Source organism: Bactrocera neohumeralis, chromosome 4, assembly GCF_024586455.1.
Source record: "Bactrocera neohumeralis isolate Rockhampton chromosome 4, APGP_CSIRO_Bneo_wtdbg2-racon-allhic-juicebox.fasta_v2, whole genome shotgun sequence".
NCBI classification, from domain to species: domain Eukaryota; kingdom Metazoa; phylum Arthropoda; class Insecta; order Diptera; family Tephritidae; genus Bactrocera; species Bactrocera neohumeralis.
In genome coordinates this window covers 67352702-67377278 of record NC_065921.1, presented here as the reverse complement: position 1 = coordinate 67377278, position 24577 = coordinate 67352702, and the positions used below count along the sequence as shown (strand labels likewise).

General features: G+C 36.4%; 1 protein-coding gene across 1 annotated transcript in view; it reads left to right on the top strand.

Annotated features, from left to right (window-relative positions):
- LOC126757008 (uncharacterized) overlaps positions 1–24577 on the top strand; it is a 281474-nt gene that overhangs the window by 235353 nt on the left and 21544 nt on the right. Inside the window, exons 10-11 of the mRNA XM_050470556.1 lie at positions 8189–8317; positions 8480–8680. Coding sequence (XP_050326513.1) covers positions 8189–8317; positions 8480–8680 — 330 coding nt within the window. The remainder of the gene's footprint in view (positions 1–8188; positions 8318–8479; positions 8681–24577) is intronic.

Below are 24577 nucleotides of genomic sequence, written 5' to 3'. Positions count from 1 at the left end.
TGAGTTGCACTGCAAAAGTGAAATAAAAGTGCGAAGATATGCCTGTCTGTCTGTGCACAAACATGCCCAAGTACTCATTCGTGTATGTAAAATGAAGTGTATAAGCGCAGACAAGTAGTTCATCTGTATATATAAAAAAAATAACACACTTACACACACATACAAGTACTCATCATCGTGTAAAAAGTTGGAGTATTTAGAAATGAAAGCGAATACTTGCGTTTGAGTGCTCGCTGGCTGCAGTGTGTGTGTGTGTGTGGGTGTGTTTGATTATGTGTTTGTAAAAATGTATGTGTGTGAGTGTGCAATTCTTATGTAGCTGTGGCAGTCGGTTGAGTACACTAATTTCCAGTGAAAAACTTGACTCCTCTAAGGGTTCTGAAGTAGCAGTTGTTGTGCTATTAAATATTTGCCTCAGTTATAGTTGGCAAACTTCACTGCTGAGTGGGTAGCATAAATGCCGCAATTCATATTAAACAGTTTTTATTGCACTTCTCTGCAACTTCTACTTTTTTGTGCGCTTTTTTTATGGAGTACAAAATAATTAGTTATGGCAAAGCGAAATTGTGAACGAGGCGAACTTTAAAGGCTCCAGATATGCAAGTTTTCTTTATAATTATATAACTTTGCTCATTAGTTATTATATTTTATTGCTGTGGAGTATATAAATTATAGCGGGCATATAAGAAGATGGAATTAGAGAAAAAGTAAAATTAGAACAAGAACAAATGTTAAATTCGGTTGCACCGAAGCTATAAGGTTTTTCAATAGAGCGCTCCAAAAGTTTCAAATAAAACAAAAAACGGTTTGGGTCATCAATGAAGTTCTTTTTTCCGGTAAAAGTACAAGTCCATGCCATTTTGTATGGAAATCAATTCCTTTTGCATGCCCACCATGTGCACGCTTGCAGAAGTCCAGACGCTGAACCCAAATTTTCCATGGTTCTCAAGCATAAATCGACCGATAGTGCTGCAATTTCACGTTTGATATTCGTAAGATGTCCATCAATCGTCGCTGACTCGTTGACATAGGCTAAAGACTTGTATGTAATCCTACAGGAAACAGTCTACCGGCGTCATATCGCACAACCGAGGCACCCAATTGACTGGGTCACTTCGTGAGTTAACACATTCAAACTTGGTTTTCAATAAATCGATTGTGGTATTCATAGTGTGGCTTGTGGCGCCGTCTCTTTGTAACCACATATTGTCCAAACCCATATCATCCAATTCGGGCCAAAAATATTCGGTTATGATTGAGCGGTAGCGATTCTCATTCACAGTAACGTGCCGGTCTTGATCATCACGGAAGAAGTACGGACTAATGAAACCAAACGTAGTTTTTTCAGGACGCAATGGTGACTTATAACGCATATTTTGCTTATTGACGAAGCCATTCAACCAGAAATGAGCCTCATCGCTGAAGATGATTTTCGATGAAAATCCGGATCATTTGCTAGTTGTTGCTCAGTCCAATTCTCAAATATTCGGCGATTCTGGTGGTCAAGCGGCTTCAGTCGTTGCGTCAATTTTATCTTGCAAGTATGTAGACCGACATCTTTTCGCAAAATTTGTCACATAGTTGCCCTACGCTTGAGAACGACAAGTGAGAGACTGATTTCGATCTTCCCCAATTGATTGATGAACGGCAGCAATATTCTCGACACAACGAACACTTCTTTCCCTCACTGGCACGTGAACATTTCGTACTGAGCCCGTGGATTAAAATTTATCCACGGAGCGCTCAATTGTTAATCTGACAGGACTATTATGACGACCAAAAATTGGACGTAGAGCTCTTAAAGTTGAGGCCACTGAATCCGAATCGGTAGTAAATTTTAATAATTTCGACTCGTTGTTGGATCGTATATCTTTCCATGATGAAATGGCAAACTTTATTGAAGAAAAATGTCAAGAGAGCGGGAAAAGACATAGCGTCGGTTGCTGTGCCTATCGATCTACTTATGAAGTGCCCTATTGAAAAACCCTTTATAGTATATTTCACAAATAAAAATAATTTCAAATCAAGGACGCGATTTGGATCAATCAGTTCGTGAGGCAGCTGTATGCTGTAGTGAACCGATCTGAACTATTTCTTTGCATAATCCATGCAAGAATTCTTGAAAAAATCTCTTCAACTGAAAAAATGTTTGGCGGAAAGATCGATTTTAATATTGTGCCGATCTATAACCATAACCGTCTCATATAACTATATAATGGTTCGGATCGAAAACCAAAAGTAAAAAACTTAAATTTTATAAAAAAAAAAGATAAAATTTTATGTGGACCAATTGTAGTATCGGGCAAGGATAATGAATGGTTTGGTTTTAATTTCAAAGTTCATAAGACGTTTAACCGATGTCAGCCTGACCTGACACATTTTTTTATAGTAGGGGAAAGCTTCGAAAGCCATAGTGCGGAACTTTAATCCTCTAAACCTAACATACTCCCAACTCAAGACTCTCCCACGGAACAACCAGATAAGGTATAACTTCATGGGAGTGACAAGATGCCTACTCTGCTGTAATTGCCCTAATTTAGTCATAATGGAAGTTTCCACTTCGTGAACAGCTTTCCACCTATCAAAGGACTAACACATAAGTGTTGTCAAATTTTCCACCGTTAATCTATCACCTAGTGCAGTTTAAAACTTTTCTCTTATATTTAGAAACCGATGACAATGAAAAACACGTATACACCGAACAAGACGGGCTGACGTCATTTTCAAATTTGTATAGATAGTTTCGGAATCCCCCATGACCGCTCAATATTTGGGACAGATGGAAATCCAGGTCCCCATATTGTCTAGCTATCAACGTTTGGCTGTCAGGTTTAAGTCTGTGGGTCCATCGTCCTTTGGTTGAGGTTTGTCACCACTGCTGTCTTATAATTACGCTCTTCTTTCTTTCCGCTCTTTTCTTGATATCTGTAATGAGCTCAAATAGCTCATATAATCTCGTAAATTCATTTTCCTGGATGTCTATGGGCGGCATACCAGTTGGTACTTCAGCTGCTTTGCTGAATATAGTTTGGAAGCACTTGTTACGCTTATTACTGTGAGTCTGTGCACCATATTTATTGGTTTGGCATACGATTTTATGTCTGCTGCCTATATCTATACTTAAGCAGCATATAGTATTACTGAGCCCATCGCTTTTGCGATTAGAAGTCGCTGGCCCTAGCGCAAACAACCTCTATGGCATGGTAATATTATTTCCTTCCATTGATGTGTATGCCAAGTGCTCCTTGAGTTTCAATTTGAAGTTCAATATTACCCTTAAATACTTCAACTGTGGCTGTAAAGTAATCGCACACTCTACTATGGTAAGTCAATTTTCCTGGTTCTTATGAGCAACATTTCAGCTTTGTGCTCAGCCAGTTCCAAACTCATGGAAGAAAAGCATTGCCGCAGACCATTTATGCATTATATTTATTTTGGAGGTCATCAAGTTGTATAGCTACTGCCACCACTATAAGGTATGTGATTAGCTTAACGTTTTTGGTTGTTGTATCCTTAGTCCTCCATCATACACGGGATTCCATAAAAGAGGATCTAATATTGAACCTTGTGGTAATCCACTTGAAAGAGAGTAACTCTTGGTGCCTTCGTTATTGTCGTTGATCAGCTTTCTATTTTCGAAATAACTCCTCACAATATTTATGAGGTGCTGAGGACCCGTATTTCATATAAGGCTTCGAACACATTTATCCATTTAGCAGAGTTGAATGTATTCTTCACATCCAGGGTAATCAGCGTACAATATCTTTTTGCAACACCTTTCAATCTTTTGCAGCTCACTCCACATTTTGCAGTGTCGACAACTTCTTTTAGTGCCGTATTGCATTTCTGATAATCCACCGGCTTCCTGGCTCATATTATTAACCTTGTGTACTACTCCAAGGTCGAAATTAGGTGGTGTAGTTCTGAAATAACGCCTAGTTCCTATATAGTTATATTTTTAAAGGCCTTGCCGTATATACTATTAGAACAAATAACTAAATAAACAACGTAAATTTAGTACAAAAAGTAGTTCAAGCATGTCACAACTCACATCTCTAAATAGCCGAAATCGATCTACTTTAGTATACACATCTTCCAGTCTACCTGTACTATAAGCTGTCTTTATAACAAATACAATATCGAACAATTTGTAAAAAAATATGCGAAAATCGTTCGTTTGTTTGATCTTCTGCCATATTTGATGAAATGAAAGCACTACTCATTTAAAATTTTGCTTACTCTCCAATTTATGATCAAGTGCCATATTTTTATACGATTACCTAAAAGATACAAAATATTACAAAGATTTCGATTAGGTATCACCAAAAGCTCTTTTGTATGCCAATTAATTTTTGACAGATATTTTTACAAAAAAAATTAAAATTTCAATGAAAATTTCGTGACGTTTTTTTTTTCCAAATAGTTGTAAACGAAAAAAAAATCCTTAGTCCAAACCTTTAAGAATTGTATCTGAAAGACATGTGTAAAGTTTTGTGAAGATCGGTTGAATAGTTCCCAAGCAATCTTGCCAACCGACCTCAAAAACTTCGAGAAGAACTCATTTAAAGACGGCGCACTTAGCCTAGCTAGCCTCGAGCGCACAAATTCTCAAGGCTGTATCTCCAAAACTATTACTCGGATTTACTGGAAAGTTTAGGAGGAAATTCTAGAGGTGTTGTAAAATTTAATAAGACAATAAAAAAAGATAAATTTTTTGAAACTCGTAAACCCATGTAACCCGTTATCATTGGTTGCACTCATCAAACTTTCTTCAGCACAAAATTACACCTCCTTTGGTTTTTCGAAATTCATACGTATTTTCTAGCTGAAAAAAACACTTCCATATGCGTGTCTTCAGTGAAGTTTATTTTCATGGTGATACTCCAAGACTTCCGAGATATTGTGCAAAGTCATCGAATCATTTTATTCTGTTGTAGGTATTATAATAATATTCTGGTAATACTATATTTGCATTCACAATAAATTGTATTTCTTTTAACTTATTCTCTGAAAATTCATTCTGGTCACCGTAATGTTAACACATAAAGCATTTTTTTTAAATAAATCTCGTCTGTGGAGTAGGCTATCGACTTACACTTAGCTGTTGTGGGGCCTCTTAGCCTAATTACGGGAGCTCGATAACACTGCACTGTTGGTTGAGAAAGATGAATGTTGAGTTATTTAGCAATCTTCTATTTGGGTTAGGTCGATTCTAGACGAGCAGTAACTTCATCGTGTTCTCCGTGCTGAAAATTTTTTTCTTATATCTAACGTATGAATAAGATTTCTATATATATACAGCTGTGATCATGAAAGTAGTAGTGTCTGTGGGTCCTAACTTTCGAAGCATTAAACTCAAATAAAAGATACAAATTCATATAAAAAGTTGTAAGGAAAGTATTTATTATTAGTGCTAAGAATATTCACAGTCTCATTTTTTGTTTAATATTTCGTTTTTACGCACGAAAACATATTTAAAAAAAATACCTAAAAATTTGTGTGTTCATTAAAATAGTAGTGTTTACTTCAATTACGTAAAAAAATTTAAAAAGACCTTTTGAAGTTAATATTTCCTGTGCTACATATTGTCCGTACTCTAGTATTTAGTAGTAAATCCCTTATTATTTAATACCGCCGCACATCGACGTGGCATAGAATCAACAAGATCCTTACAACGCTTCACAGGGATTTGTGTCCATGTCTGTTTAACCACTTGCCAAAGGTGTACTCTACTTGTTGGATTTGCTGTTCCTACAACTCTTTTGTCCCCATAAGTTTTCAATCGGGTTCAGGTCCAGGGACTGAGCTGGCCAGCGCATTACGTCGATCTTTTCAGCTGCAAACCACTCCTTAGCTAGTTTGGAAGTATGTTTTGGGGCGTTGTCCTGTTGAAACGTCCATTTTATCGGCATTTCCCAGCTAGCAAATGGTAACATAACGTCTCTTAGTATATTTACGTATACTACTCGGTCCATGATGCCATCAATCAAATGGATAGGACCAACACCACTATACGAGAAGCACGCCCACACCATAATGCTAAGGCCACCATGCTTAACCGTTTTAGTGTGTATATATATGCCACCTAAGAGCTACTTCAAATAACCATTAATCTCGTAACAAAATGCAAATAAACGTATATACTATTTTTCGTACAAGATTTCAGTACATGTATAATTTTTTAAGAATTGTTTAAACCTTTTGCTAAGGTTGCCGTATTGTTAAATTAATTGTAAATTTCTTGAAATTATGCTTAACAATTATTACTTTTTAAATTAATTATTACTTTTTAATTAGTTCTTGTAAAGCACTATATAACGATTAATGTCTAAAAGAATGCTACTTATAACAGTCTAAAGAAAAGACTTTTCTATATTCTGAAATATTTTTATTATGGCTGAATTAAAACAATTACTCAGATTTGGCAACTACCAAAAAATTATAATTTCAAGCAGACACCAAAATCAATGTTTCACTCTCGCTTTTAATACTATATGCCAACGCTGATACTCCAATTCTACACATACCTGCCTTTAATGAATTAATCTCTGCCAACCTTCAGTACCTACCACCGCCCTTCTCCACTTGAAACCCCACTAAAGTATGCAATGAAAAATGCCGCAATATCATATCGCTTTTTCCCAAGAAATTTCATTTTTGAATTAATTGAATATATGTCGAGACCACCTGCAATCTGAGCCGCGTATGTCGCGCAAACGTTATCTGTGTAGATATTTCCATATCATTGAATCAGCAACTTGCGCACACATGTAGACTTAGAAATATTTGCACAAATTATATTGCCTATCTGCTGGCGCGACAGCCTCATCATTGTAAATCAAATTTGTCTGTGACATGACGCGAACATTTTGTAGCATTTGCCAGAAATTTGAATACATAAATATATGAGTGTGTAGATATGCTTATACATATAGCATTACAGTGCTTGTGGGGGTAGTTGTACATATGTATTTGCGTATATATATGAAAACACTTGCAAAATGGCAGTGAAAGTGTAACACCTGGCTGTCTCTGAAATATTGCATACCTGCGTGAATCTGGGGCGCATAAAAGTAGACAAGTGTGTGCTTGATTTTCGGAAATTACAACAACAACAGCAGCGCGTTGACGTATATGAGCGTCTGCGGCGCTGAATACTTTGCCGCAGCGCTTATCATGAACCTGAAGTGGCATGCCGAAATATGCCCACAGCTACACCCATACATATGTATACATATAGACAAACTCATACGAACGCATATTTATCAAAAACGCTGCGAATACAAATTTACTAATAATTCAGCATATATGCACACCTGCGCCTCCTCGTGGCGGCCTTGCGTAGCAAGTGATTGCTGCCGGAAATTGCTTTGCTCCGCCCGTGAAGCGTGCGAAAAGGCAGGAAAAGCTGCTGAGCGCGCGTTGATTGACGCGCCTTCCTGGCAAGCAGCCATCTTCATACAAATACCGCTTTAAAGTGTGCCTCATGTATGCAAATAATATTTATATGTCCCCACGACATATGCTCATGTATTTATTTATGATGGCAAGTGGCAATCAAATCACTCAGGCTGGAATTATTGTGACAAGAATGCAAAAGAAATTTCAAATTTTCGAAAAAAAATTTAAAGAATTGTAACAAATAATATTTGAGCAGCAATAAGTTGACTTTACAACTTGGGAAGCATTTAAGGATTTGCATTTCTCTTCAAGCGTGGCATTAAAATTCTCAGAAGATTTTCATGGCATCTTTTTGTGTGTAGAGCATATTAAGTGTGTGCATGTAGTTGTAGGCATTAAGTGTGTGTGTGTGTTATAATTTTATGCATATGACAATCTGCTTAAGGGAAATTAGGGCGCAGTGAAATTATTTATTAGAAGGTGAAAGTAATTTTGCGCGCTGAAAAGTATGCTACGCTTTTACATATATACCTTATATTGTCAGCCAAAGCAGCTTACGTTGATTAAAATCTTTGAAGTTATTAATATGACTTAGGAAATATTTAAAATTTGCATTTAAAAAGTTTGATTGAGCTTGCGTGAAGCTGTGATAAAATGTTTGCCGCTTCAAATGTTTATTTAATACAAGTAATTTATGCGCTATAGGCTGAGAGGTATATTATATGTATAAGTAAAGCAATTTAAAACCCCAACTCAAAGTAATTCTTCACTCTTTACTATTTTACAGATGATTCAGTTGACGTCACTTCCGAGCCGGACGATCAGGACATCTCAGTCGCAGCGGCCTCACATAATCCCAATAAGGGACAGCTGGAGGTGCAATTAGGTGGCGCAGTGACGTTACAGTGTCCGCAAGGTAATAATTCAATATCCGCTAACTGCTTTAAATTGCATCATTAACTATGTTGGTAACCTATTATACTTGAGACATAAGCTTTATTTTTCGCTGCTTTTATTAAAAAAGCTTTTCCAAATCTTTCTTTCTTATGCATCATTTGTTTTCACTTCTTTTTCACAGGTTCCTTAGGCTGCTGGTCGCATTTAGATCCGGTAACCGCACGCTTACGTGGCTTAGGTCATGGTCTAACCACACCCACCGGTCAATTTTCACTCAAAGATGTTGTCTACCACGATGCGGGCACCTACAAATGCATCGGCCAATCGCCAACGAATAAGAAGAAGCTGGAAGTGCTGCAGACGGTGGGCGTGACGGTGAAAGGTGAGTGAAAAAGTCTGGTTAGATTTATTAAAATGGTAAAATGCGGTTTGCGAGTTGAGAATCTAGTTTGGGAACAGGTTTTATTCTGGGACTTGAGTTGAATAAATCTAACGATTGTCAGGGCAATATACTTTCGAAAATATTATAATATTTTATTGCCTTTTCATATAATGCTTTAAACAACTATTGAAACAACATTTGTGTTAAGATTTTTTAGTTTTATAATTCACATCTTTTGCTGCCTTCTTAGCACTCCGTCATACATGAGGTTCCACTGTTATTGAACCTTGAATTGAATTGGCCTAATACTTAGCCTTAGGGTACTCCACTGGAGACAGAGTAGCTTTCGGTGCCTTCATTCGTATTAAAAATCAATCTTCAGTTTTTAAAATAAGCCCTTATAATATTAATGAGGTATTCTGGGGCGTGTATTTCATCCAGGGCTTTGATTATGTGTACCTAATGTCGAACGCATTCTCGACGTCCAGAGTACTTTTTTGTACCGTCTTTCCTCTCTGATCATCCGCCAGCGCCCTGAATTGTTAGCTCCAAGCGGTTTCGTATTATATTTTCATACGTTTTACCAATTGTGTCAGAGGTCAGTAGGATTAAAGTTCCTCAGGTGGTTTTTTTGGTTTTCGGAGGAGAAGTAAACTCTGTACTTTCGATGAGTCGCAGAGCACATCTTCCTTTATACAAGCATTGTACATTTTAGCAAACACTTGAGGTTTTGAGCTTATAGCTTCCTTCAGACCTCTGTTGGGTATGACATCGAATCCAGGCGTTTTGATATTTTTTATTTTCTTTACTATGGGCAAAAGCTCTTCTTCCGTGACTAAGGGGGTGACTCTGCAGCTTCGTTTCGTCGCTTGGCTCACTAGGAAATCCGATCGTGTTTCGGAAATAATGTTTCGACTACTTTTCCCATAAAAATGCATTTTTAGGTTACCGCTGCTTATTTTTTGAAATCTCCTCGGCCTACCGTAGAAAAACACATTTATTTGGCAATATTCGTCTTTTTCATCACGGTTCTTTCACTGATTACAGCAACCCTCCAATTTTTCGATACCATTTTTCTAGTACTTCAAGTTCAAGAAGCCCAATCTATGGGTTTTGCCATTGAATTCTAACACGGCGCACTGTCTTCGTGAAACAGTACTTTCTTTTGCTTCGAATGTGGTTGTTTTACGCCGTTTTCATGCTTCGAACGGTCCAATAAAGCTATAAAATAGTAGCCGTTAATGGTCCAAAATTGGGTTCATTACGCTTGAACATCTCCAAACACTGCTCCGAAGCATCAGCTCCTAGCTTCTTTTTGGTCAAAATAGAACTCGTATTACACCGACTTTACGCAGAGCTTTCTGATATTTGATATCTTTAGAGTGCTTGCTACCTCAAAAAACTTCACTTTACGGTCATCCACTACGTTCATCGTCATCGGTGCTCATTGCACCTCTTTTACAGTTACCGTACCAATCCTTGATGGAAGATTTTCCTGAGACAATATCCGAAAACTCGCGCCATCTCTGTGCCAGACCGACTTTTTTAAATTTCTTGTTATATATAATTGATTAGCGAGACGAGCTGAGTCCATTTAACCCTGTACGTTTATCCGTTCGTCCGTGCATCTTGTCCTTCAGAGTTTGAGATATAGGTCTGAAATTTCGCTGATTCTTTTAAGGCATCTTTTGAACTTGTGAGTGGGGTTATAGATTTCACATGATAGACAGTAACATTTGTTCTTAATTTTATTTATTTATTTTATATTAATTTTAGTTATTTCTTTATTTCATTTTAAGTTATTTTTTTGTGCTCGATAGTGCTCCAACTGCTTACCTGAAAACTTTATTCTTATCTCAAGTGCCTGGCTCGAAAAAGTGTTTGGAGTACAAATTTTTATGTTCAGTGGACTCAACCGCTCTTCAGCTACATTATACTAAATTAATTTGAGAAAAATTTACTAAATATTAAAGATTCCAACACATAAAACTTACACTCGTTTTCAACCGCCTATTGAAAGCGGTGAGCGCATGAAAATGCAAGCGCTCTCGACTTCACCTTTGAACCTGACACGCCGCGTATGTCTCCAATTCTATGGTATGCAATTACTCGCTGCCACCAGCATACACACACACAAATATAGCTGCTATGAAAGTGTGAGAGCGCCGCAACATTACAGCGAACAGTCATTAAGGTGCATGCATCGACAGGTATTACAGTATATAGTATAGACATACTGATGTACATAAAAAATATATATGGAAGTGTACTATATGCATGCCAACGCACATAGTAACACATACACACTGCTGCATGTCCTTGCATAAGTATGCGCTTGTGCTCCAGTTGCACCTAAATTACTTTTTCTGCCTGTGCGGAGCCGCCAGCACCAACCCACACACACACGCCCAACACATATCGATATATGGCTACATATATACAGTCGTATATTTTACAAGCATATCGCTTACACACTGCAACATCCTGCAAGTCAATATTTCCGGGTCAAGGTGCAAAGGTCAATCGTGTGTGTGCTGCAGCACTGAGGAGAAGAAGGCAAAAAGTGTGTAAAATAAAAAATAAAGTGTGTAAAAGTAAATTTTGCTCAATGTCCGCGCAGAGATCAAAGCATCATTAATTTTGTAGGTCACTACTACATATACATATACATATGTGCACATAATATGCATGTGTGTCTATCTTATCGAATGTATTAAAGCTGAAGACAGTTCATAGTTAAAATGAAACGAAATTTAATTAAAGTGACACAAGTGCGTGTCAAAGGTTGCACTGAAAATGTTGAAATTTATGCACTAACCTACATCGATAGTACTATATATGCGCGGATGGGCGCTTCTGTGCAATAAAATTAATTAAGGATTAATTACAACTTTACAGGTGAAAAAATACTAATTTAAATTTTTAAATTATATAAAGTATCGACTAACCTTCAAATAATTGCTATTAATATATATTTTTTCAGTAAGATATTGCTCACCAACTCTTCACTAACAACAATTTTCAAACCAAAGCGGAATATGTAGCATACATTTCAGCGCTGTAATAAGCTTGCAATGACTGCTTTCGATTCGCCAACTTCCAGAGAGTGGTTAAAAGACCCGGAAGCTCAATTCTTTCTTTAAATTGACAGCAATACATATAGGTTGAGGTTCAGAAAGCGAAAGCTTGACACTCGTATATTGCCACGTTGGGGTGTGTCTCGTTGTTGTTTGAAAACAAGAAGTTGATTGGTACCGTTTAATTGATCTAAATGACATTGTTGGTGCTTTCATAGACAATTTCACTATTAAAAGAACAGAACTCAAATATGAAAACTTAGTTACAATTATTATGGCAAGAATTTGGAAAATATGCTTCGACCAAGAGTTCAAAGTTATAAAACTTTCACAATTTTACTACTTTTTCATAGTATATCAGAATTTCGCGCCAAACTTAATATAGTTCTGATAGGTTCCACTCTACTTCATGAAATACCATCGTTTATGAAGCTCCCGATTATTTCAAGGTCAAATTTCAATCGAAGCTTAGAAACAAGCTAATTTAACTTAGATATATATAAATGGAGGGTATACAATTATTTACATATTGTTCAAGTCACTTCATAGTTCTTAAACTTATATAAATTTGGCATATAATCAATCTAATGGGCGATATATTTCGAAGTTACTTACTTTTTAAAGAAAAACACAGAAACTTAAAATATACATATTGAGGAAAGAACATTCTTTCGCTTTTATTTTTTGAAGATTGTCTCTTTCAAATGTCGGTCGCGGCTACGTCTCAGATGGTCCATCCCTTGATTTTCGATGACTCGTTCGATAATTTCGACTGGTAACTGGCGAATGACACGCGTAAGGCCTGAAACGACGCGGAATTGTTCGCAAAGACTTTACATATTATCACGGGAAAAATGTCCAACTGTGATATCATACGATATAAGTGGCCTATCGGCCGACCGAAAATGTGAAATTATCTGCTTATTGATGTGTTTTTTTAAGGGGGGGGTAAGGTTTGTTTCGTCGAAAAAAGACCTTTTTTCGTGAATTTTTTTAGAAAAAATCATTGCTGTAGGTTTATTTTACCTATTATTATATGAAAGTACAACATTTGAAGGATATTTAAAAAAGTTTTATCGAAAAATAGCGAGGAATAACGGATTTATAGTCGATCTCTGCAGACACCTCGAAAAAAAATTTTTGTGCGGTGACCAGCCTACAGCATCACTGGATCATCCGAAACCAAAAAATCAAAATGCTTTCTTTAGTTTAATAGTATAATAATAAATAATTTTTGGTACCATTTTCAAGCCAAAATGACGATTTTAGACGAAAAACTCGACTTATTTGTTATGGTAAAATTCTTAGAAATTAAAATTTCTGGAAAAACTCGACGTCATTCGAGAGCTATGTAAGTATATGTAGAATATTTGTAAAAAATTTCAAAACGATCGATGCAGTAGTTTTTTCTGTAGGCTGGTCACCGACTTTAAAAATGACATATTTGGGAAAATCGATTTAAAGTTTTGTACACTCAGCGCAGGTAGCTGGAGGTACCGTTGTTCAACCTGATGTAACTTCGTTAGTTCTTCTCCGAATGACCTAAAACTTTCACACAATATTCTTGAGATGTTGATGGTTCAGAAAAAAAATGGAAAAAAAAAGTTGTCAAACCTTAAATTAATAAATCCCTTGATTGATGCGATGTGTGGGAAGTGGCGCGGTCTTGTTGAAACCAAATGTCGCCGAGATCATGAGCTTCAATTTCAGGTATCAAATAGTCAGCTATCATGGCGCGATAACGGTCGCTATTAACGGTTAAGTTCTCATCGGCACTAATTTTGAAGAAATATGATTCCACCGGCTCACTAAACCACACCAAACCGTTGTTTTTTCCGGATGAAATGGCAGCTCTTGATTATTTTCAGGTTGCTCTTCGTCCCAAATGCGGCAGTTTTGCTTGTTTACATGCTCATTGAGCCAGAAATGTACCTCATAGCACAATAAACATATGATCAATTAATAGTTTTTAAAATCAGATACATGTATGCTGGATTTAACTCGCTATTTCATATTTTGTTTAACTTTTATTGGTTTTAATCGATTTTAGTTGTTATTATATTGAACACTACATCGATGAACATTTAACTTTGGGCCTAATTTTACATTATCCATTCTTCTCCACCACTTTGTATTAAAAATATGAAGCAAATTTCTTAAAACTATTATATGTGTAGTCTACCTTTAGGCGTATAGCTGCTTTGGGGGTTCACTTTATGTTTTTTCTGTTATATATTTTATCGCTGAGATTGTCTTCAACGTTAATAACAGTTTTTCCACATTTTTTCCAAATTGTTACTAAAGCGTCCAATATTTTTTTAATTTTAACATAAAGAGAAATATTTAAAAATTAATGTGTATACTTTTTATTATTATTATAATATTTCCCTTTTGAATATAGTATGATTTTCTTATCAATTGGTAGCCAAATTTTATTCGAAAGTCACTTTATAACCAGAATTATAACATACCAGCAGGCGCAGGTAGCGGCTATTGCTGTTATTAAGCTATTCCACTTGTTCCTAAAACATTTTTGAACAATTTTTCGTTACTAATACAGCACCAACAACACAAAATGATTTTTATATAAAAGCTCAACACTATTTGTACGCCAATTCGTTAATTTTTTATTAACAAAATTTAGTTGATTTAATAAATTTGCTCAATTTGTCTGCTATCAACCCTATAAACTGCACAAATTTCATAAAAGAACTCCGTCACTGTCAATTAAGTGCAAATTGAAAAATAACTAATTTCCCTGCCGCACTTCACCACACAATGAAGTATCCACTTCTGACGATTGCCTACAAAAGCAGCACTCGATTTGCTTCATTTGCTCTTTAGACATAATTTAACTGAAGCACAGTGTGCTTCACATATGTATGCAGTCAGTAGTGCAAATTAAGTGAGTAGTAGAAAAATATGTATATGCCACTTCTGCCACAAAACGCTTGACTTCATGTGGCGTAAGTGCACTACCGCCGCGATCTAATCGAGCATGGCGAGCAGGGTTGCTAGGAAAACGTGCAAATTATGACAAGTAATTACGCAAACAGTTATTTTCACAATTCCATTTGAAGCAGTTGTGTATATATGTGTGTGCGGCATGTTGAAGTATTTAAAATTTGCCACCACCAATTGCCGCCGGAGGCTGCCACACTCGTTGGTCAGCTTGTGTAAGCTTTTTACACTAAATTGTACGCTTAATAATTACATATACACATACACATATACTTTAGCATTTATAATTGACTACGTCGATTTGCTGATTGCATGTGTAAATGACAAATTGAAAGCACGCAGTGTCAAGAGTTTGTGCAACACTGTGGGTGGTGAAGGGCTGGGCTGTAATGAGAATGGTAAAAAAAAATTAAAGCAATTTTCTACATTAATATATAAAATAATCATAATTGAGAAGCACAAAATAAGATTTTGAAACGAAATATTTTTCATTAAAAAAGTGTCACAAGTTTTCAAAATTTTTTGCTATCAAAATTATTTTAAAGACTTAAAAATTTATTTTCAATATTCCTCATTTTTAAACTCAACTAATATTTTTTTCTCCATATATAATATTATGCCCCCTCAACTTTCGCTTTCACGCAACAAACGCAATGCGTTAATTCCCGGCACGCCCAAAAGTATGCAACAACAATGCCACACATGCTTATTTTGGTCAACCACAACTGCAATTATTTTGTTAGAAAAGCAAATGTTTGTTCACTGTTTGCACATCGTTTTACACTCACTTTTCCGAATGTTTTTCGAAAATCCATTCTTGTGGCTTTGCTCAACTTTCGCATTTTAAACACACGCTCCCCCTAAATAAATACCACAAACTTCCAAAAAATATTCCACATAATTGTAGAAATATTAAAAATACGCAAAACTATGAAAAACACGGTTTGAATATATGCTAGCCAAAGTTATACTCGCTTATGTGAAAATCGGAATTGTTGCTGAATGCCTGCGGTTGGGACATTCGGCATATAAAAAAGTGGAAATACGTGAAATACAAATCGCTTTCACGTGGGGTTTCAATGTCGAGCAATGAACTTTCAAGCGGTAATATTATACATTGTGATAAAAAAGCAAAAAAATATAATTTGCTAAGTTGGTAGAACTGTTCTTAATTAATATGCCAAGTACGAGCACGAGCTGTCAATCAGTTTGTTTACAGCAGCTGCCTCAGTAGTGAGTTGTGATTTTTCCAATGGATAAAAGTATCGAACAAATCGAACATAAAATTTGTCTCAAATTTTTTTACTTTTACCAAATTTCGTGCACGAAATCATTGCAAATGTTGAAAAAGGCTTACTGTCATTCAGCTTTATCTAAAACGCAAGCCTACAAGTGGTCGAGACATCGTTGAAGACATGCCTAGTTCTGGACGACCTTCGACCTTTTCAACTGATAAAAATATTAAAATAGTGAAAACAGTGGTACCTGAAAATCGTCAGGCAAGCTTTATAGAGATGGCATAAGGGTTTACATTTCTCGCGAGTTCGTTCGAATGAATTTGGTAGGTGTTTTCGGTATGAAATACAACTCGTTCCGACAAAGCTGATTTTTTTTCGAAAAGAGTATGTTTGGAACCTAATTTAAGCGGTTAGTAGGGAATATTGCCTGTTTTTGAAATTTTTTTTTCATATAAATTTTCATTTTACAATAGAACTTTTTTCACATATCATAAGGTATATCGTGGAGTGTATAAACAAATTTTTTCGGAATTTTTTGATGACATCTGTCGGAGAAATGGCTGGGTGAATGAGATGCGTTTTTTCACTGGCGGACACGATTTCTCATGTTTGGATCATCTGAAACACAAAAACCAATTTATTCTTAAAAAGTACGTGAATGGTTATCGTCCCTATTAGAATCATTAAAAAATTTCGATAAATAGTAAAGTAGTTAACGTTTTTTTTTCAATTTTTCCCATGCTTGTTTACATAAATTTTGTCATAACATTGTCAATAAATTATAAAAAACGTAGGGACGATAGCCAGGCGTTTTGTGAACATTTAAAAAAATGGTTGAGTAGTTCGACCGGAATCATGTCCGCCAGTTTAAAAAAGTGTGTTTTGAGAAAAACGCGTTTAAAGTTTGAGGTGTGCACTCCGAGCGCTCCGAACGTCGAGCGGTATTATTATTTTTGGGCCTTTTTCGAAACCTTCCAATGGTAAAGTAAGCTTCTACATTAATCCTAAGGGTATAAGGGAGCAGAAAATGCCAAAAAAAAAATTAATTTTAAAAAGGTTACCCTACCGACTCCTTAAAGCCAAAAATGCAATAAATACCATCGGTCAACCAACGTGTTCTACAGATTTGTCTCCATGTGATAGTACGTTATTGTTCCCCAAAGTCGTTGGAGTAAGTGTATTACATATTTTTATATTATTTTTATATTTTGATTTACTATTTCCGTGTACTTTTTTGTCACAATATACACATTAAACTTATTTGGGAGGGGGGACACTTTTTGAAGATTCTCAAGCCACAGGTTCCCCTCTTTCGTATGAGCCGTTGTGTTAAATATCAGGCTTATATTTTAATTCGAGAAATACGAAGGCAGTAAAAACGATGCACAAAGACATTTCCGAAAGAGCTGGCACACGGATCGGTGTGGCATGGATTGTCTTAATGACATTCAGAATCAAAAGAAAAATTCCATGCTGTTTACTCTAACGGACTCGCGAGGAATGAAGGACGGTTTTTGGCCTCATGACAGGTCACATCTACCTGCGAGGTGGATGGCTATAAGTAACGACTATACTTGCAGAAAATGCGGAGAGGAGACATAAAGAAGGCGATGAAACACCACTCATGCTTCTGTCCAGCCTTATCTGGAACTCGTTTTAATGTCAAGGAGCTTCGCGGTTCAATGAACTAGATAAAGTATAAAGATTAAATATAAAGACACTTGGAGTTCGCTGCATTGACGTCCTGCATAACGAATACTTCAGCTGAAACTGAACCCCATCTGGCGTTACCAAGGACTATTAGTCTATGTATAGCGTTATAGCTGGTCTATATAACCTAGGTTGGGATGGGTAAAAACGTTGTGTGGATAACTTTTTTATTTGACATTGTATTCTCACGAAATTTGATATTGATTATTGGCTAAGGCAACGCTGCAATAACCAAAAATATTGTTCAGATTGGATCATTATAGCATGTCATATCAACTAACCGATCAAAGTCAAGATAAACATCTTTTCAGTAAACATTATTGTGTTTTCTTTCTTATATAAAAAAAAAATTTTGATCCAAAAGGTTTACGAATTCATGTGTAGGCAAAATATCAAAACTACAACAATAAAAGACAAAAACAAGTTTTTTTTTTTGAAAGCGACATATATATTATTGTATTGATGGTCAAGAGGTTTCAAACTCGAGTCTTGACTTTTTTTAAAATTATAAATTATAAGCATAATACTGACAACTTTTTCCTTCAAAGGCACAATTGTTGACACCGATTTCTTCGCAATTTTAGTGTGGTTAATATTCCACAATCCTTAATAAAAATTTTTAAAATAGCCTATTTTCTGGAAATTTATTTTATGAAAACTTTAAAAATTAATTAAAAATGTTTAGAATTTAAAGAAGATAAGTAAAATTTTAGAAATTAAATAAAACTTCAATACATCAAACGAACAAATTGGAAATGTACTACTCCCAACTTTTCTCTTCTGACTTCGTCGAAATATAATGAAATTATAAAACCCCTCACTTTGCTTGGAATTAACAGCGCACCAAAACAAACCGGCGCCGCACCAATCGTAAACAGATTTTACTGCACACATCCGGCAAAGCAAAGAATTGGCAAAATGACATGGCGACTGCAGACAGTCGAACTCATTTCCGTTTGCTGCATGTACTCATCACAATGATTTGAAGTATTCCAAGTATTAAGTACGCAGCTATAATTTTATGTGCTATATTATTTCTCGAGTCCAAAAATGCAGTTTCGTAGTTTAAAATAGCTGTCCGACGCTCTTCCACCAGCTATCGGTTTTTCTCCCGCTTACATGCCCCACTATCTCTTTATCCTTCACCCTTTATATATCTTTTTCTCTCCTTCTTTCTCCTTCTGTCATTATCACTCATCCCATGTCAGTAAATCACACTTCGCTGCCCTGCTCAAAACTTTTCAGGCTCACAACTACCATTTTTGCAATTCACTCTCCAATATCACCATATACTTTCCACTACACGGCCTCCTCCTCACATGACACCACACTAATTTCCCTTTCGATCTGCCCTTTTCTAGTTGGCTTTGAACTGTCGGCAAACAAATCACTGTCTTCCGTTCCATATTTGTCCGAGCTGCGGCGAGATGTCTGCAAAGTTTGTGTCATGGCGACAAGACAAATGCAAATACTCCATAAACCAATACTTGCGCCATCGCATGAAGTCCCAGAGCAATTCAAAAAATTTCACTCACACTCTGCAAAAAAAAACAGCCAAAAGCAATTCAAACTGTCGCTTTCGCATTGGTGGCAGCCATTAATTTGATGAGTTTCAGTAAGCAGCCATAGAAAGTGGGGGTCACATGCACACATATTATATGTATATACATTAATATATATATATATATATATAAATGTATATATTCATTTTAGAATGTTCAAAAAAGTTGTAAAACCAATATGGCCACCGCGTGTGTAATGGCGCGCTGAGGCAAGAAATTAAAATTAAAACACTTGTTCGTGCGCCTCTGGCTATGCAACGCAGCGAAAATTAAATTGCTAAGACAACGCGTGTTCATGAAAATTATAAAATTATTTAATAAATCGTTATTAAATCTAAAATAAATATTTTTCAAACTGGTAGACGTTGTACGCCTAAGGATATGCAATGATAATAAAAAAATGTATGTGTGTGTTTAAGTTGGCGCGATTTCGTTGTAATTAAAATAGCACGTTTAAGTGCAGCAGGTGTACTTTAAGTATTTAACTTTTTTACAGCACGATTACTAATTCGCTTAGACCTTTAAAATTTTGCCAATTTTTTATAACTATGTAGACCACTTGTGTTATAAGAAAATGCCTGTTGTCTAAAACGTTTATCCCTTAAACCTATAATTTATATATTTTCACAGTTAAATTAAACAGAAAAATTAGATTTTGTGCAAATTGGAATATTAGCAGTGTCGCATTGGAGTCAGGTATACTTAGCGCCTTAATGTAGGCAAAAACATTTTACCGTTTCTTTTTTAAAAGGCGTTTTTCTAAATTGTCTCAAAGAATGTTATTAAATATATTTTAACAATTTTAATATAGCAACTTCCAATTGCAATGATCTCAAAAAGAAGATGAGTCTAAGTACGAATCAAACTATTAGCACGCTTTTAATAAATAATAATATAGTAATATTTATAAGGAAGACCGGGCAAAACCCCGCACCTTGGTGCCAAGGAGTGCAGACACATTAGCCTATCATCGTTTCTGTTGAAAACTCTGGAGGATCTCATGAAATTGTACATTAAGATCACTATACCGAAAGGTAAACCGTTAAGGGCAAGGGAAATTGTTTAGATCAAAGGTAAGTCGACTGAAACTGCTTTGAACGAGGTAGCCACTTGGATGGACGGAGCCTTTATGCAAAGAAAATTTCTGGAACTCTTTAAAGTTTGAGTTGGAATCGAACACACGCAGTGCTAAGAGATCCAAAAAAAAGTTAGGAATTGCAACCAGCAGGGTGGGATGCTTTCTCCACGCCTTAGATCTTGGTTATTAACAATCTATTTAGAGAAGTCGGGAACCGAGGTAAGCAAAGTGTCGGGTAACAGTCTCCCCTGAAGGATCTTAACAAACGGAAGAAATTTAAACCGAAGGGTACCTTCAAGTGGTATCCAACTGTGCGAATAGGAACGGCTTGGTCGTCAATCCAAGAAAAAAACTGAAATGGTATTATTTTCCAATATGTAAATAATTACGGACGTTTTTTTTTTTATTTTTATTCGGAGGCTCATTCCTTTCATTAGCACTGAAATAACCCAGGTATTTATTATATAATCCTTAATATAAAGCTTTCATTGAGCCCAAATATTGAGGAAAGGGTAAAGAAGACATGGGTTGCCTTATACTGCTATAACTGATTCTACAGCTATATATAGGTGTAGATTCTCAACAAATGTGGTGTTTTGGCCCTACGCAGCCGTAGTCAAGCCAATAAAATGCTATAATGTATTCGTTTCGTGAACGGTCCTTGAAATGAGGAACGTGCCCATAAAGTTAATACGATTCCACGATTGTTGGCAGTTGGATTGTGACGAAGGTCGTTCTAAGGCTCAGAGAAACTGAGTATAACAGAGTCTCTCCGAAATTATTTTTTAATTGCATCCCTTTAAATTTGGATCACTGCGTCTCCGAAGCTATTCCTGGTAGCTATTTCTCCACTTACATACCACGAGGGAAATTTGGACGTGAAGCAGTCTCTGGAGAAGAGGCGCAGAGAGATTTTTCATAGATGGGTCAAAATTCGGAGGGAACATTGAAGGTAGTATTCTATAAGGAGCTATCCATCAAGCCTAGCTTTAGGCTACCGGACCACTGTACTGTCTTTCAGACAAAAGTGACAGGTATAGCAGTAGACTTACGCATGAGAGTGACAATGCTAGCGTTGAACCAGCAAACTGTGGCCCAGCTACTTAATTATAAGATACGTTTGGGTGCCAGGTCATAGCAGAATCGCTGGAACCTGCATAGCCGATGAGCGTGGAAGAGGGAGCACTCTTATCTCGTTGCCACGAGAAAGAAAACCAGCCATCATATTGCATTCTAGTATTGCAACTATTGGAAATTTGGCAGAAAATTCACAAAGAATCAATGTAGTATGCGGTACATTATCGTGGTGCAAAAACCAAGAGTTGGCGGCCCATAATTCCCACCTTTTCTTACGCATAACTTCAAGCAAACGACGCATAACACTCAAATAATATTCCTGTTGACAGTTTGGTCGGTCGGAAGGGATTTGAAGGGCACCACAGCTCGATAATGGAAGAAAACTGTCAACATAACGTTGAATTTAAGCTTTGGTTTTTTGGCTTCGGTTCACTTTTGCAACGATATTCGGTCGATTATTCATCTTTTTTCGGGTTGTGGCACTGATGTCACTGATCTATATACTTATATACAAGTATAATATACATATTAAAACATTTGTTTCCGTGATATTCTTTAACTATATAAAATTTTATAAATTATTGTAAAATTATTGCGAAAATTACTTTTGAGAATAACTGCGAAGCTAACTTAAAAATCGAATATGTAAAAGAATAAATCTACCATTAACCATTTACACACGCGTACTTAGGTTTTAACCCGAAATTTATGTGCCTTCAGCGCCACTAACACAATCATTCAGCGCCTCCATTTGGGCGCCATCCACTCCTAACAACAGCACCGCTAAGCTACTGCGGTGCAACACTACGCGGCGCGGCTTTATTTGTTATTGTGCGGAGCAAACAAAGGCGAATTTATGTGTGTCGACATCCGTTGCAGTAACATGGTCGTTATTGTTGTTGCAACACTCGCCACAAACGCATTTAATGCGAACAAGCATCAGCAACAGCATCAGCCGCGTTGTCATGGCGCCTAAAAGCCTGCTTAAGCGCACACCACATTGTAGCGCCATTGTGTTGCGTGCAGTGAAAACCGTTAATATCTGCTTGCAACGCGCACACATGCGTGTATATGTGTGGCGGTATGTGCGGCAGCGTTATCAGCCGACAATTTTATGCTTAAATAGCGACAATGCTGCGCCGCTGATAAAGTGTTGCCACCACAAGTTGCACCAGCGCACACACACGCAAATGCGCAAACACAAATACCGACACTCGAGCACAGCACGCCATAGATCTGCAAACGTCATCAGCCGCTTTTAAGCGGCGGCAGTAAATTTACGTTGCATACTTACAGGCTGAAGTTATAAAATGATGCGTTGCAAAAGAGTTGGTTGTCGACGCCGGCAGTTTGGCGCAGAATATGCAACATTTTATGAGCACCAACGCCCATGCAGCTGCTGCCAACAACGACAACGACAACGCATTTGTACAGCAACAAAAACAAAGAGCAGTCGACAACAATTCAACTGCAAACTGTAAAACCGCAACCAGTCGCAACCACAATGTCCGGCTTTGGCAACGCTTTTGTTACATTGTCATAATTTTTGTTGCCCCACTCACATGCCGCACACTCCTACCTGCCTGTCTCTTCAAGCGCAACCCCCTGTGATGCTCGTGCCACAGCCAATGCGTAGCTTACTAATGCGACTAAAAGTGTAAGTGGTCTTGTTGTTGTTGCCTACACCACATTAAGCACTATGTAGTCCTAGTGGCACTATCACCACACTCGTTGTTGTTGTAGCTGTTGTTGCACGCCTTCCAACATTTTGCCTCAGCTCGGTTTTGCAACATTTTTTATGACTTGTAAGCGTGTTGTAAGCACTTATCAGCCTCTGTATGCAGCGCTCGTCGCCTGTGAGTTATGTGGCATACTTTAAGGCGCATCATTACGTGACAAATTGAAATTTCTAACAAGATTTACTTACCGCAATGGCTGTTTCGAAGTGCCATGCAATTAAATGTTGTGCTGCGGCAAACTTTTAATTTCGCTGAAGTTTCATTCTGAAGTCATAATTTTAAGTAAGTGCGCTCTTAGCAAATACATGGCATACATTTGTGCGCCGATTTGTGGGTGGCACCGTAAAACGCTTATGGTGACTCGTTGTGCGTGGTCCGATCAATTTGTTGAGTGTGTTGCAGTTTTAAACTAGCGCACAGTTTATGTGGCAGACATTGCAATGTACGCCTAAATGTATGTAAGCTACTAAAAAGCTTTAATTCGTAAGGCTTTACTTTATTATACAGTTAATCTAACATTCGGATTGGTGATAAAAGAGTGTAACCTATTTACGATTTTCGCAAAGATATACTATTTACAATTAAAATCTTCAGCCTAAAGGCATGCTACACATTTTACTGCAAAACAAATTTTATTAAGAAATTATCCGCTGAGTAGCTGTTTGCTGTTAACAAATAAAACAAAAATTTTTCAAAATTTACTAAAAAACAATTGAGCAAAATTTTAGGCGTTTTTTTTCTTTTAAATACGATTTCATTGAACTGAACTCTTCAAATGATATGATAAGGCCTCGCTGGCCTCAAAGTATGCTAATAAAAAGTTTAGAACATAAATTTCCTCAAATTTGTTTAAAAATTCAGCATAATTTTAGGCGTTTGTTCAAATTTGGATTTTAATACTTTTTCATTGGTTATTATTGAACTAAACTCTTCAAACGAAATCATAACGACTGTCAAATACTTTCTGATTGGCCTACAAGTATGCTATAAAAATTTAAAATTCATATTCGTCCAAATTTGTTTAAAAAAAAATGGTCAAATCTGAATTTTAATACTTTCTCTTTGGCAATTTTTGAACCAACCTCTTCAAGTGTTATAGTAAGCCCGGACAAATACTTTCTGACTGGCATAAAGGTATGCTATGAATTTTTTTTTTATTAAAATTTGAAGTTCATTGAAAAAAAAATTGTTTTATTCCAAACACGTTGAGTTATTCGACTAAAAGTGTGCTAGGAAAGCTGTCAAAAAGCTTTCGCATAATGAAAATTATGTTTTTCATTCAAATATTTACAGAATAATATTATATGAAGTCTACTTTTCGACTTTTGGGTGCAAGGTTTTAAGATAAATGTGAATATTATTATTATTTTTAAGGTTTTGTTAATGAATTCAAAAATTAAAACAAAATATTTGCAAATTCTGCCTACTTTTAGGCTAATCATATCATACGAAATG